The sequence below is a fragment of the Crocodylus porosus genome, unplaced genomic scaffold, assembly GCF_001723895.1.
Source record: "Crocodylus porosus isolate Cpor-Errol unplaced genomic scaffold, CroPor_comp1, whole genome shotgun sequence".
Classification (NCBI taxonomy): Eukaryota; Metazoa; Chordata; order Crocodylia; family Crocodylidae; genus Crocodylus; species Crocodylus porosus.
In genome coordinates this window covers 83,992,457-84,007,469 of record NW_017728949.1, presented here as the reverse complement: position 1 = coordinate 84,007,469, position 15,013 = coordinate 83,992,457, and the positions used below count along the sequence as shown (strand labels likewise).

The 15,013-nt window shown below is 39.5% G+C and overlaps 1 protein-coding gene and 1 long non-coding RNA gene across 4 annotated transcripts in view; one reads left to right on the top strand and one right to left on the bottom strand.

The window, feature by feature from the left end:
* The window catches only part of WDSUB1 (WD repeat, sterile alpha motif and U-box domain containing 1), a 62,841-nt gene that overhangs the window by 18,474 nt on the left and 29,354 nt on the right, over positions 1 to 15,013 (top strand). For 2 of the 3 annotated variants that reach the window (XM_019554181.1, XM_019554182.1), the window contains exons 4-6: positions 6,506 to 6,598; positions 8,202 to 8,295; positions 14,152 to 14,185. In XM_019554181.1, coding sequence (XP_019409726.1) covers positions 6,506 to 6,598; positions 8,202 to 8,295; positions 14,152 to 14,185 — 221 coding nt within the window. Of the gene's footprint in view, positions 1 to 6,505; positions 6,599 to 8,201; positions 8,296 to 11,990; positions 12,049 to 14,151; positions 14,186 to 15,013 lie in introns of those variants that run through there. The other variant, XM_019554183.1, reaches the window with a different exon arrangement.
* LOC109322900 overlaps positions 12,787 to 15,013 on the bottom strand; it is a 6,256-nt gene continuing 4,029 nt past the window's right edge. Inside the window, exon 2 of the long non-coding RNA XR_002104504.1 lies at positions 12,787 to 14,183. This is a non-coding gene — a long non-coding RNA (uncharacterized LOC109322900). The remainder of the gene's footprint in view (positions 14,184 to 15,013) is intronic.

The window sequence follows — 15,013 nt, the reverse complement described above, 5'->3', positions numbered from 1 at the left end:
CCAAACAGCACCAGTTATACTTAAGGATAATATATACAGAGTACTTTGCTTACTACCCGCTCTAAAGAAACAGCAGTAGGAGAAAGCAGAATGTGATCTCATGCTCGGGTACAGAAGCTTAGTGACAGATACTGCAAAAATCAATCAAATAAGAATCCACTGAAAGGTGCAGAGGCAGTAACAAGGTGAAAAATTCCATGTCATCAGCAGTGTAAACATTGAATTATTCTGGCATGATGGAGTAAGGGGATTCATGTTTTCATATAAAATCTCTAAGCTTGGGGAGGTTGGGGGGAAGGACTCCCAATAAACTCAGTTGTGAACTATAAAAAAGAAAATTCTTCCAAGAAAATTTACTTGGTATAGTTTAAAACTGTGCCACCAGCTCTCTGATCTGCCAGCTCAAGAATGGAGTGATGGCAGGAAAATTGCATCTCTTGCATGGCAGTGCAGAATGTTGTCAACTGATTTAGCAGTGCAGTTTACAATCAATGTCTATTTTTAATTTTGTTTAAAAAAATGTTATTGGAAGTTCATATTTTTCCTTATCTCTTTTTAACCACATCCCAAATTTGAAACTGTCAAGATTACTGGCAGATTTCAAACAGGTTATGATACTTACGAAAGTACTGCTTACCAGTAAACTGAAAAGAAAAAGTTATTTTCCAGTGGAGCTGCTTTCCACCTTGCTTAAGTACAGGAAAACTACCCATGAAACAGCAGTTTATGATTAGTTAGGCTATTTATAACATATGATTCTTCCATTTTCTTTAAATTGGATTTAGTTATGACTGAATAGAATCTTAAGCATCTTTTCCCAGAAGATACAGAATTTAATTGCTCTGGAAAAAATAAGGTGTAATGTGATAATATCTGTTTTTGTTATATTTAAAGTAATTGGCTATGGTAAGTGGGATGTTTGTTTATTCTAACATACAAAGTAGTGTAAAAATTGTTTGATAGCTTTTTATTACTGTCTCAGATTCCTACTGTTCAGTATTTTTTCCCCTAGAATCTTGCGGTGAGTCTTTATTTGTGTTGCTGTGAATTTTATATTTTTTAGTAATTGATATCTTTGACATGCATGTTATCATTATAGTTTTGATTCTGACAGTGATGTACTTGTAGATGTTTTTCTCTCATTTGGGAAAACTACTAAAAGCCATTTTTCTGTTTCCATCCTGCCAAGTACATCACATCATCTTGCTTCCCCATAGTTGTTTACTAATTAGCTTCTTAGACTTGAATCTGCTTTATAAATAGTTCTTTCTTTTTATCTTGCTAAGGACTGCATGGTTAACCTGAAATAGCAGGATAAAAATTGTTATTTACAGTCAGGCAATCCTAGCTTTAATAATCTCAGTATTGAAAAGGAGTGTTTCAAATGCTTCCCAAAGCTGTCAGAGAAACATTCTGAAAACAGTTAATAGCAATATTATGATTATAGTGATTTATAAAATGAAAAGTATGCTTCATCTATTCTAACTATTCTAGCTCTAAGTATTTTCTTATACATCAATGGAAATAAGAGGTGTTGTTTCCCTGGGGAATTTAATAGAAAATGGTTTATTTTCACAACTCCTTTAATATTTTAGGACAGGGGTATTGAACTCATCTGGCCCCATGGGCCATACCGGTGGTTCAGGCCTATCTGTAGGCTGGATCGGACCCACAGATCGACCCCACATTCTGAATCCAGCACATGTTCTGGAGTGGCTGGGGAGGATGCCCTATGGGCATGGTCCTGCTCCAGGGCCATGCTGCTGGTGGTGGCCGCTTCAACACTCCAGGAGTGGTCACCACTTCCAGTGCACAGGCCTATCCCTCGTGACCTGAATGCTGCCTGTGGGTCAGATGGATTACAGCCAGTTTGTGCGAGAATCTGGTAAATAGGTATTTAGGGAGAACCAAATATGAAAGCTAGTAAGTTTAGATCCAAACCAAAACTTGTCCATAATTCAGGGTCATTTGGATCCAAAGCTTTGGCTCAGTCAGTTGCCTCGATATGTTTACTGACACTTGATGGATTTTGGGCTTTTGGAGCAGGTCCCGACGAGCGTGCACATGCAGTATGCAGCACTGCACATGCACATGCAAGTATTCCCCAACCTGCTTATTTGCAGCGTGGGGTTTTTTTTGACACCAGGAGAAACCCATGCTAGAAAAAAGTGGGGCAGTGTGTGCCACCCAAAACTGGAGCCTGGCTGGCTGGAGCCATGCTTCAGCTGCCAGTCAGGCTCGCTGCTGCTGGAGTGCTGCCTCTGGAGCACTGGGAGACCTACAGAATCCCAAGTAAGGTTGTTGGGGCCAGCCCAGGTGCTGGCCTCAGCTTTTCCTCTTAATTCCCAGTGTATGTCAATTGAAGCTGATAATTTAAACCTGAACAGGATTTTAAATGCTGTATGTGGAAATATATATTAGAGCTGTATAGGATAAATTTTTACCTATATAAACTCAACCTTCCTCCCCCGCAGAAAAAAGGTTATGGAAAAAGAATAAATGTTAGCTTGTTCACCAGGAGTAATTTTGGTGGGTTTTTTTCTGCTTTTCTCCCAAGCCTTTTGTATATATGTGTTACTCCACTGATTTTTTTTTCCCCCTCCTCTCCCCTGGTTGTACCTGGCTATTCTTTTGGCAAATGGATCAGCTTCTAAAGACTGTATCCCAACATTAACTACACAGTTAAACTGACATTCCTTAATTCAAATTGCATGAAAGTGTATATTTAACTGGGCTTATGTAAAGGTTGGAGAAAGCCCTTAGGCTGTGTATTATTTAGAAATGATAAACATCTGCTTAACATTTTCTTCTCTTGGATTTTCAGGTTTCTAGTAATTGGTTTTTTACTTCCCAAACCCATTGCATACAGAACAGATTGGAAAAGTCAAGATTTATGATTAATTATTTGTGAAAGACTTGTACAAAATTAAAATTTATGAAAAAGTAAGTTCATTTTTTAAATGAAGCACCAAATTTTAGATGGCTAAAAAAGCAAAAATCAAGAAAGTATTTGCTAAGGAAGCATGTGTTTCAACACTTAGTACATGCACAAGAACTTGTTTTTCCTTAGCTTCTCAACCATCCATACTGAACTATATTAATCTACTTTAGTAGGCAAATTATCTAGGGAAAGGCAGAATTTTGTCCTTAGATGCAGCTTCTGTTCATACTTTTGAAATGACACAGTCTTGACTCTGGCCCATCATTTTTTTTATCATAGAGTAATAGGTGTATGCAGCAGAGGGTTGGCCACCAACAACCTGTGGGCTGGATTTGGTCTGTAAAGAGGTCCAGTCTGCCTTGCGAATCAATGGCATGGAATTGTCATGTCTTCCGTCCCCTCAGCAGCAGTCGCCCCTCCCATCCTCCCCCGTCCCCTCGCCTGCTGAGTCTGCTGCTCCACTCCTCTAAACTTTTGCTGCACTACTGGGATCTGGAATCTGGCCACTTAGAGTGGGGGATGGAGGAGTGGCAGAGACTTCTGGCCTATAGCAATGGCTTAGCTCTGCCTTGCGCCAGCAAAAGACTACGAACCTCTGGTATACAGTATTTAAAACCAACAAACTTGCTCCTTGCGCTCCTAGTTGGTAATGCTCATATCTTGGTATGTAGGATCAATTTTAACATACTGGTGTTGATATGTCACACTATATGCCAAATCTGAGGGTACCTGGAAGTGGAATGAGTTAATTGAAATCTCTGGGTTTATCTTATGAATCAAGTCTAAGTGTTTGCACATCTAACAATGCTGTTACTGCACCATGTCCTTTTCAAAGGATATCATGGCATCCCTACATGCCCTGGCTCCCTGGTTGAGAACTGCTGTACTGTACAAAGACACAACAGAAAGATAGTACACCGTGCTCCAAATCAGAATTTTACAACAATTTACAAGAAATTGTGTTCATCTTGTAGCAACAGCAGGCCCTACAAGGAGAGGCTATGAGACCTGAACCTGTTCAGCCTCCACAAGAGAAGGCTGAGAGGGGATCTGGTGGTCGTCTATAAACTGGACAAGGGAGACCAGCAGGCAATGGGAGTGAGAGTCCCTATTCCCCCGAGCACTACTGGGAGTAACAAGGAGTAACAGCCATAAGTTGATGGAGAGTAGATTCAGGCTAGATATCAGGAGGCACTACTTCATGGTCAGTGTTCGTTTCTACCCTGGGGGTCTTCAAAAGGAGGCTAGATAGACACCTTGCCGGGGTCGTTTGACCCCAGCATTCTTTCCTGCCCATGGCAGGGGGTCGGACTTGATGATCTGCTCAGGTCCCTTCTGACCCTACCAACTGTGAAACTGTGAATTGGCCTTTTAAAAGGCAACCTCATTTTTGGAAGGGTGGGGTGGGGTGGGGTGGCGGAGAATTTAATAGTCTCCTCTAATAAGTAGAGCAGCAATTCTCAAACTAGGTTGCAGTCAGATTTTATCAGAATAATGATTCACTATAACTAAATTGATTAAAATTATGAGGATGTTATGGTGTGTACTCTTGTTACGTGTGTTTGTGTGTGTGTGTGTATACACACACATGTAAAACAAGAATATTATTTATAAAAATACATTAAGTATTAACATTTGAGAACTTCTGAATTGGAGGCTGTGCACACAACTCCTGTTTCACAGCTGGCACACTTTGTGGTACAAAAAAATCTTTATAATCTGCTTTGATCAACTCATTTTCAGAAAGTCAACAAATTTAGGAGTAAAGGGAAGGAAAAAAAGGAATTGAAGACAATAAGGAACTCTTAACCTCTTCTTATTTTTACAACAAACGTATCACAAATCCATGTCAATTATAGTAAATTGATGCTACTAGAATCATTTCCCAGACTAACTTCCAAATATAACAGGACTTTGCATATTTATACCAAGGACTGGGAAGACTTTTGTAAATGTGGATTTTTTTTTAATAATAAAGCACGTGCTAAAAGTGTATTGGCCAAGCAAGGACCTGCTTGGTTTTAAAAAGCCTATCCTTGCTGTATTTAAGAATACCTATTTAATTTGAAAATCAGATGTTGTGTCTGATGAAATAACATCCTTCTTTTTTAAAACTTGGACATTTAGCGTTTATATATATATGTAATTTTTCATTGTTTTATTCACTGATGTAATTTACATGAGGATCTGGAGTGGACATAGGACAAGGGAGGGCAAAATGTGGTCTGGGGGCTGGATGTGGCCTGCTAGGCCATTCTATCCGGCCCGCAGGACCCCTGAAAATTTAGAAAATTAATATTTATCTGCCCTGGGCTTCCTGTTATGTGGCCCTTGATGGCTTGCCAAAACTCAGTAAGCAGCCCTCTGCCCAAAATAATTTCCTGCCCCTGACATAGGAGTGCTTAGTGTAGTTGATTGTAGGTTGCTATTACTGTATTATGCCACTAGGTAATGAGGGAATTGGGTAATAGTTGTTTCCCTTGAGCAAGTGACTACCTTTGAGAGAGCTGTGAACAAGTTTCAGTCTAATTTGCACTGATTCTTTTAAGAATAATTCTACATCAGATTGGGTAAAGTTGTCTTGATGTAGGTGTTTATATTATTTGTCCACTCCTTGTTCACACTGGTATAAATGTGTCTTGTCAAGCAAGTCTTGAGGTCAGGGTACTCAACCTCTGGCCCGCGGGGCAGATGTGGTTCACAGAGCTTCGCAATCTGGCCCACAGGGCTTCCTATGAGTTGGGAAATTTGGTGGTGGGGGAGCAGTGGCAGTTAATAGCCATCCCTCCCTGCTGCCAGACTTCCAAGCCCATGCAGTTGGGTTAATAAAATATAGCACCCACAAGAATTCTTGCCTTTTGCATATTTCCTGGATGATCACAGCAACAGTATTTCAACACCACTAATTGTTTATCTCTGTAGAACATGTTGTAAAAGTACCAGTGTTAGTAAAAGTATCTTGTTACAGTACTCTATTGCTGTAAAATAAGGAAATATGGTGGATTTAGCATGGAAGTTATGGAAGGTAGAATCACAAATACTGTTTTACTTAGTTAACAGTATATAGTTAAACTATACATTGATACATTTTTTTTAAAAGACTTGGAAAATAGTCTATAAAAGCTATTGGTATTTCCTTTTTTTTTATTTGTATTTTTTATTATTATATTTCCTATTCAATCCTTTGGGTTTGGTATGGAATTATTTGCATTCTGCAGTGTGGAAATTCTACAAAATATATATTTTTTTTAACCAGTTTGTGTGGCTAATCTTTTTATCTTTGACAGTTATCTCATTCAAATTGCATACCTGCCCCAGTTCTGCACTTCTTTCACTTATGATATTCAGGAAATAATTTATGATAATACAAACCTGCTATTTAATTTAACTTTAATTATAAATATTACTTTGACTTTGCAATTTTTATCAATGCTTTATTCTAATGCATTAAACAGTACTAGAAAGGGAGCTAATCAGCTATGAAGAGAATTTAGCAAAGTTTTCTGTTCTCTCATAATCTTCTCAGTGTTTCTAATCCACTTAAAAATATATATTTTTTGTAAGATGGAGAGCAAGGGTCCAGATACTTTCGAATGGCATCCTGCGGCCAGGATAACCAGATCAAACTTTGGCTTTTCTCATTTGCAGATTACTTGGGTATGTATTGTAAAAATGTCCTTATTTTTCAAAACTTCTTCTTCTTCTTCTTCTTCTAATAATAATAATAATAATAATAATAATATTATTATTATCATCATTATTAGTTATAAGTTTGTCAAATCTGTGTGATGGGTATCAGTTATAAGTTGGACTAATCACATGCTTAAAGTTGAGCTTTTGCTTAAGCGCTTTGCTAAAGGAGAGCAATGTACATGGCATATTCAGGATTGAGCCCTGTTTAGCTTCATAGTCATTTATAATTTATTCTCTGGGATTGTTGGCCCATTGTTGTCCATTTAACATCAATACTGTATAGCAGGGATGGCCAGCCTGCTGGACATGTGCTACAGGCATCCTCTGTATGTGGCATAGGGCAGATAGTACAGCAGCAGCAGATAAAGCAGAGCAGGAGAACAGGGAGAGAGCAGAGTAGGGGGTAGAAAGCAGGGCAGCGGATTGGGCAGCGGAAGGGGATCAGAGTGGCATTCAGGGAGGATATGGGGCTAATGTGTGGCATGCCTGTCAAAAAGGTTGGTTCCTACTGGACATATGTAACTATTTGTTGAAAGCCAGTAAAAAAATTGAGTTAGAGCTGGGTTCTTAGGCTAAAACCCTGCAGTCCAATACCCTTCCCATCCACAAACTGGTATACCACAAGCAGCGATGGTGCTGATTACCTCAGATCTTTCTAGTGTGTTTCAGGTCTGAAGTTGCCCCTGCTTAGGAGTGAAAATACGTGTTTGCCTGATAAAGTATTTGCTTCTGCTAAAAGTGAATTGGTCTGGTGGCTAGTAGCTTTGTAGTACCTGCTCAGAAGAAACTGGACTGGGATTCCCAAAGCATTTTCAATAGAAAACAAAACTTAACCTATACTTCTTTTTTTCCTTTCTAATTTGAGGTTTGTAAAGGTGTGGACTTGTTAGGTGTATGTACATGTTTGGTTATATAAATAAGTAATTTATGTATTTTTACTAAAATCCAAGATTATTAAAATTGCAGAGTAAAACCATCAGAAGTAAGAGAATCTAACTTTAATAGGGCTTTAGTGTGCCTGACTATCTCTTTTTGTATATTCAGTCTGGCAGAGGGCCATATCCTTAAGGCTGTTTTGCATAGCATGGTAACACAAAGAAACTATATAGTCAATTAACTTGCTGTTTATCTAAGCATTCTTGGTTAGCAAAACCATCATGTAATAGCTTTTATATTATTTTTTCTCCCACACCCTGATTCAGGAAGCATGACCAAAGAAAAGAGGGTGTCCTTACGCCCCAGCAATTCCCAGCTGCCTTTTATGCTATTAGCAGCTGGCCTCATAGTCACAGTATATCAGATTAATTATCATCATGTTATCCTCAGTTGTTTTTAAAGAACAGCTTTCATAAGTGAAGGCTAATATAACATTTAGATTTTAGGTCACATTTCAAAATTGGCACTGACTCTAACATATCAAGTTACTAAAATGACTTTTTAAAAATGAAATGCATAATTTCAGGCCTTTGAAGACAATAAATCAAAACACTTTTAAAAGGAAATCTGTGTTTTTCATCTTTATCAATTATTTGCATATTCAGCTTTAATTTTTCTTGGTTTTTTGTAGGTGCTGAATTAAAATATAAATGTACATTGAGTGGACACTCTGCTCCAGTTCTAGCTTGTGCATTTTCTTATGATGGACAGATGTTAGTTTCAGGGTAAGCAGTTTTATTTGTTTTAGTTGGTGTACATTTTTAGTAGATGGTTCTGTCTAGTTAAACATTTTAACAAATCTTGCAAAATAAGGGACATTTCAGATGGTTGGAAGTCTGCCAGTGTAATTCCATTATTTAGCAAGCATAAAAGAGGCAACCCAGGGAAATTTATACTAGGTAGTTTGATGTCAGTCCAAGGTAAAATAATGGAGTAGTTAATTTGGGACTCTTATCAACTAAGAATGATAGGTTAATAACATAATTAACAGTGGTTATTGTGCTTTCATGGAAAGTAGGTCTTGTCCAACAAACAGCTTGCCAGGTAAGATGGAAGACTCCCTATCATTTGTGGTGCTTTTTAAGGCCAGATTGGATATCTTTTCAGAAGGTGTGCTTTTGTATGTAGGGCTACTTGGAAAAATTCTATGGCTGATATATGTAGGAGATCAGGCTAGATCAGGGCTGTTCAAGCCTTGGCCCATGGGCCAAATACCTTCTGCAGAGCCATAGCATCTGGCCTGCAGGGCTCCCCACAGGTCAGGAAATTTGGTGGCAGGGAAGCCCAAGCCAAGCCACAGTCCCCTCCCTCTGTGCAGTGAGATTGGAGCTGGGCCATCTCTTCCTGTGCAGTGAGATCAGGGCTGGGCCATACCCCTTTCCCTTCCCTTGTGTGGCGAGGATTGGGGCTTCCTGCAGAAATAAAGCTTTTGGACATACAAACAGGGACGCTGACAAATGTTTTTCAGGTTTCTGTTTCACCAGTAAATGGCAGAACCTGCTCTTATCATAGTCCTCACGTATAATGTGTACTCCAATATCTGGCAGCTAGTTTTAGGGGGAAAGAGGTGTGTTATATGAAAATGTGCACTGGAGATAGAGGGAAACAGAACCTTCACTTGTAGGGAGCTACTTTGTGGGAATGACTTTTTGGGTATATTGTCTGATATACTATGCAGTACACAAAGGCCATAGATACTAATGCCGTTGTGACAGGTGAAAAGTGCTAGCTGTTTGAAGTAACAGATCAAAGGCCATTAAGATATGTTACTCCCTCAGTATCTTGTTTCAGGTAAAGCTGTCAATAATGTTTTCATGTGCTTCAGAAATTAGAAATAAATTCCAGGTTTGTGTTCAGGCCTTTGGAAATGTATTACTAGACTGGTTTAAATACTGTACAACTAACATGTTCTCTTTCATCTCACTACTGAAACATGAGCATTCAAATATATAATTCTCTAAGATTTAGCAGGAGTATTGCATGCAAAACCTTATTATAATATGACTGTATTTATGAAATGTAGCTGTTATTTTAAATAAAGTAATGCTCAGGTTGGTGATAAAATTTATCAGTCCTGCATATTTAAAATAAGGTGCTGGCCAGAGTCCATTTCAGTTAGATTTAAAAAAAAAAAATTCCAGCCTAGGATTGTGACTTGGACTGTTGCAGGCAAGAGTATGGGCTAATAAATTCTACAAGCAGGATTTCTGAAGGAGGGGAACATTCAATGTACAGGTATTGTACTCATAGTAACAAGGTGGTCTTGCTTTGGAGTATATGCCATGAGTGGATATGCTATGACCTGAAATACGATGTTTTATATAATATATAATTTAAAAGCAGTACTTTTCCTTAAGACAGGGTTGTCAGATATGGCCTGCAGGCCTCATCTGGGCTGTGGAGCTCCATCATCTGAACAATGGTGCTGCCTCTGTTTTTGCAGTTGATCTAGCTGGTCAATGGGAAAGAAAGTGGTGGTACCACATGCACTGTGGGTCCTACACTGGCCAGAGTGAGCACTCTGTGTGCTGAATCCAGCATGCAGCTAGATTGGGAGAGTGGGGGGAGTCAGGTCCATGGGCCTGATGCAGCCTATAGTGCTGGCCATGGGTCATTCATTTAGCAGCTCATGGAGCCAAATGAATTTGTCATTGCCTTAAGGTAAGGTAAGCACTGTATGAAGCAATGAGGAAAAGAAAACAGTTGCTCAGAGTTTTTGAAGAAAGGATAATGTTACTGGGATATTAGGTAATACATATGATGCTGGGGTTGCTTTCTGTATTTCTCTGTATCTATCATGTAGTCATAATAATAATAATAATAATAATGTTAATAATAATAGTTGATAATAATTTTAATTAATTAAAAATAATAAGGTAGAGTAACGGTTAACCATATTTTTATACATTTTAATTACACAGTGTGTTTTTATTCTTGATTTTAGAAGTACTCAATCTCCTTTAGCCTGTCCAAGTAGCAACTTAAAATAACAGTCCCAATACTTTGCTAATTTTCATTTTTTACCAACATTTCTAAACTAAGCAATATAAATAATTAAAATGACCCGTTTTCAAAGGAAACACCAGAAAGTATTAGATTAGTCAGTAATTAAAGTCACAGCTGTAGAAATCCCAGAGAATAATAATATTCTTTGTCGTTTTCCTTTGTCTTTTTTTAGGGAATGCTTTTTTTAGTATTTTCTTTCTGAATCTCAAATGCTTACAATAATTATAGTTAGTGTATTTACTCAAATAAATGACAACCCCCCAGTAATTAGGTTCTGTTGAAAGGCAGACAGTGCAGTGTGTGTCTGTGACACTGATCAGCTATAGTGAACCTAATGGGGTAGAGGGTTGTCGGGCCTTTCTTGATCATCTCAGATGGAGGTGGGTTTTGGGCCCAGGAATGCACATAGGACTACAGCCTGCTCTCATGCACCTTATAATGAAACTTTTGTGGAGATTCAGGTAAGCTTTATAAGTATATTGTAAAATCACAAATACAACAAAAATAAGAGCATCAGCAAGTGAGAATAGTAGGGCTGTGCGAAGCTTTGGTCACTGATTCGGTTTGGCAGAGATTCAGAATAGTTTGGTGGCCGAATCTCCAAATCAAATCAGGAAATCCTTTAATCGCTCTAAATTGGTTCAGAGAGATTTGATGATTTGGACATAGACACAGCTTTAAATGTTTTTTCTACATACTTCAGGGTACCAGGTGGCTCATGAATGCTGAGATGGGGCAGAATGGAGCAGGGTGGGGGTCCCCAAAGTGCTCAGCAATGAACTCCAGAAGTGGACCAGAAGCATATCCAGTCCACTTCTGGGTCTGCTGCAGAGCACTTGTGGGGGATCTCCTGGCTCAGCAACTGGTGCCTCCTGGATCTGTGGGGGACACCTGGGGTTCCCCTGGGGCCAATCACTGAGCTGGGGGAGTCCAGGGGGGTGGGGTGAAATGAGGCCCCTGCACTCTTGGTGGCAGACCCGGGAGTGGACCAGAAGTACTTCCGGTCTACTTCTGAGTCCGTTGCCAAGCATGCGGGGGACCCCCCAACTCCTTTGCGGCGGATGGAACGTCCCACCATCTCAATGTTTATGGTCCTTGCCTAGTACTTTGGTATCAGCATCGAATCTTCAGATTCAGATTTGGCCGAATTGAATTGGGGCAGACACCTAAATCAGTGAATCAAATCACTGTCCCCTGAATTGGGCTGAATCCAAATCCAAATCAAATACAGCCTGCTTCACGCACCCCTAGAGAATAGTACAACTATTATTACACTGGTTTGACTGTAACACTTTAAGCAAGACCTACCAAACGGGGTAGTAGAGGGTAGCATCAGGCCCTTCTCAAGGCTCACTGAACCACTGTGACAACCAAGCCATCAGCCTTTTCCACACAGTGTACTGGGACCGAGATGAGGGGAAGGGTGATATTTACCAACTCCAACTGATGATTGAGATCCCAGATGAGTACAGGTAAGTCTCCAATCAAATAGTCCAAATATTCCAATAAGTCACCCCTCACTCACTCTGTCACAAGCAATCCAAACTCAACCAAGCCCTTTCAAGGTCAATCATCAATCAATAAACCAACCAACTAAATCATGCACAGTATACTTTTATACCAACAATGTCTCTCCACTTGTCAATCATCCTCCAACCAATCATGCCCATGTGCACACAACACCCATAATATGGTGCACCTGACACTTGGGTGTAGCACATGGCACTGCAATGCACCAGAGACTACTGCGCATGCTCTCAGATGGAGAGAGGGTCATTGATGTCATTAAGGTAGAAAGTTCAGCTGTTCCAGAACATTCCTGCCTCTAATCAATGAGTGCATACCTAGGAGGGAAATCCATAATGGGACTCTGTCCAACACTACATATGGAAAATTTATAAATTTGTTATAATTTTACAGGTATAGAATCTAATTATTAGATGCGTTTTCCCCCCCTCCCACTGCTACAGCAGGGAAAATAAATCTGGGGGGGTCAGGTAGCCCCTTTTCTCCTGCTTTCTCCCAGCTTTTTTTCCCCTTTTCTCTCTCTCTCTCTGTCTCCTTACTATCAGACCTTGCTTTCCCTGAGCACATAGAAGGGAGGAGCAAATTTGAAAACAATAACCTTGAACTTAAAACATGGCTATAGCAGTTTGCTTATAGTATCCATATGCTTAGTTCACCCAGAATTGTTGCATACTACCTTTTTGAAACTGCTGCAAGTTTTGGCACGGGTATTCCATAAATACACTTCTGAGCAGCATTTTGGCACCTACTTGTATGTAGACAAACTTTGCCTGATATTAAACCAAAGGCCTGTGATTTACCACACTGGGCCCCATGAGTCAGTAGCACTTCAAGCCATGGTGACCTCACAGCTCAGTACTTCAGATACCCTCCCACCCCTCAAGGATCCATGTGCTAATTAGCCCTCACTCATGGTTGGAACTGGGTGTTCTTGTCACTAGTCCTTGTGTATGCTATGCATGCATCATAGGCCATGTACAGCATGGGCCATAGGTAACAGGCTGTGTCATGACCTGACATGAGCTTGCAGGTGGTAGCACCACATGGATTTGATCTATTGAGTGCTCAGTTGGTAGGTTTTGGAACTGATTTGGCTAATTTGACCTGGAACACAAAAGTTATAAAAATAAATATAGGTTCCCATTGGTATGTTTGCCTGATATGGACCATGTGTTTTATACTCCTCAATGCTGGCTGCATTCAACCAACTTCATAGTTGGTTTCTGTTGTTGAGCACATGCTGCTTTTGGCAGCAGTTTAATGATAAACAGTGTATTTATTGAGATTTCCTTGTATAAGATCATAAGATGAATGGTTTTTTCCCTGTTCCTTTTGGAGGAGAAAAACATCGTCTTATATGTGAGTAAATATGGTTTGTTTATTTCCTGTTGTTGGTCATGTAAATACTTTTGCCCTCATTTGAGAAGCTGTAAGTGTAGATTTGTGAGATATGGGTTAGAGATTTATATTGTGCTTTTGTAAGTAAACATTAATGTTTAGTGTCTACATGGTCCAGGATTTATCACTGTTGCTGGAAAGAAAATTTCCTCTTTGTATTTCACTTATCTTAGGGGAAATGTCACTTTTAAGTGTTTTATATTCTGTATTGAGGGACTTACTCTTGTCTCCATTTGGGCAAGGTACAAAATGAAGTATGAATAGTGGGATGGAATATTTGAAAATGGAAAAGTGGGAAAGCTCTTGTTCACTTGAAATACCACAGTATCCACACATTGGATTGGTGACGTGGCCAGTAGTTCTGTGTATTGCACAGATCCATTGTCTTAACACCTATTTGATGGCGAGAGAGGCTGTGGCATTCATCCAGTGCTCGGCCCCATAGCTTGTACTTTAAGCTGCTGTATAGATGCTCAGTATCCTACTTCTGTGTTTAGGTGGAGAAGATTTATCTAGATCACATTGACAGAGCTGCTGCCAATAAATGTTTGTTCTAGCTTGTGGGACAAGAATTTGTCCCATTGAGTACTAACTAGTTGGTTTCCTTAATTGTTTTCATGCAGAATTTAATGTAATGTTTTCTTTTAAAGATCTGTGGACAAATCTGTCATAATTCATGAGACTGTAAGTATTTCTTAATTCAAGATTAATTTATTGAACTCATTTTTAAACAAAAATCATTAATGTTTCTTCTGAAATTTTGTCTACTCCAGGTAAAGTAACATAAAAGGATAAGAAATGTAGAATCTAAAATTTAGTATGCATTTATGGAGCAGAAGGAGGAGGAATGTGAATTGACATAGAATTGCTGTGTCAAAGTACTGAAAATCAGTCAGTCTTTCTTGTGTGTGTGCATGTGCACACACATTTCCTTTCTCTACATCTTATGTCTTTCTCCTATTATATTACTCATATTACTATATATTAAAATTGTGCTAACATTATATATATGTACACATCTGCCCTTTCAAATGGCTGGCATTACAGGAGGTTATCATCCTGAGGCCACTGTAGAAGTAGGCTCAAAGGGAACTTCTCTCTGACATCTTTGGGGAGAGCTCTTCCTCATGTCTTAATACAGCAGTCTTTATAATTGTATCAATAGTAGCTCTAATCCAGTCCCACTATCCCCATTGCCCAGGAGTTTGTCGTTGCAGTCGTAGTGGAAGCAATGATACCCAGCAGCATGTTGCCAGTATTTACCCAGGGATTTTTGGAATGGTCTCTGTATCACCCTCCAGCTCATGTGGTTTTGGGGCCTGTTTCTGTTGATAGAACTAACTTGATCATAGAAGTTGGGTCAGAAGAGACCTTGTAGATATTTAAGTCTGGCCTCCTGCCTGGGCAGGAGAAAAAAGCTCAAATGATCCCAGCTAGGTAGGCATCAAGCCTCCTCTTAAAGACCCCCAGGGTAGGAGCCAGCACCACTTCCCTTGGAAGTTGGTTCCAGAT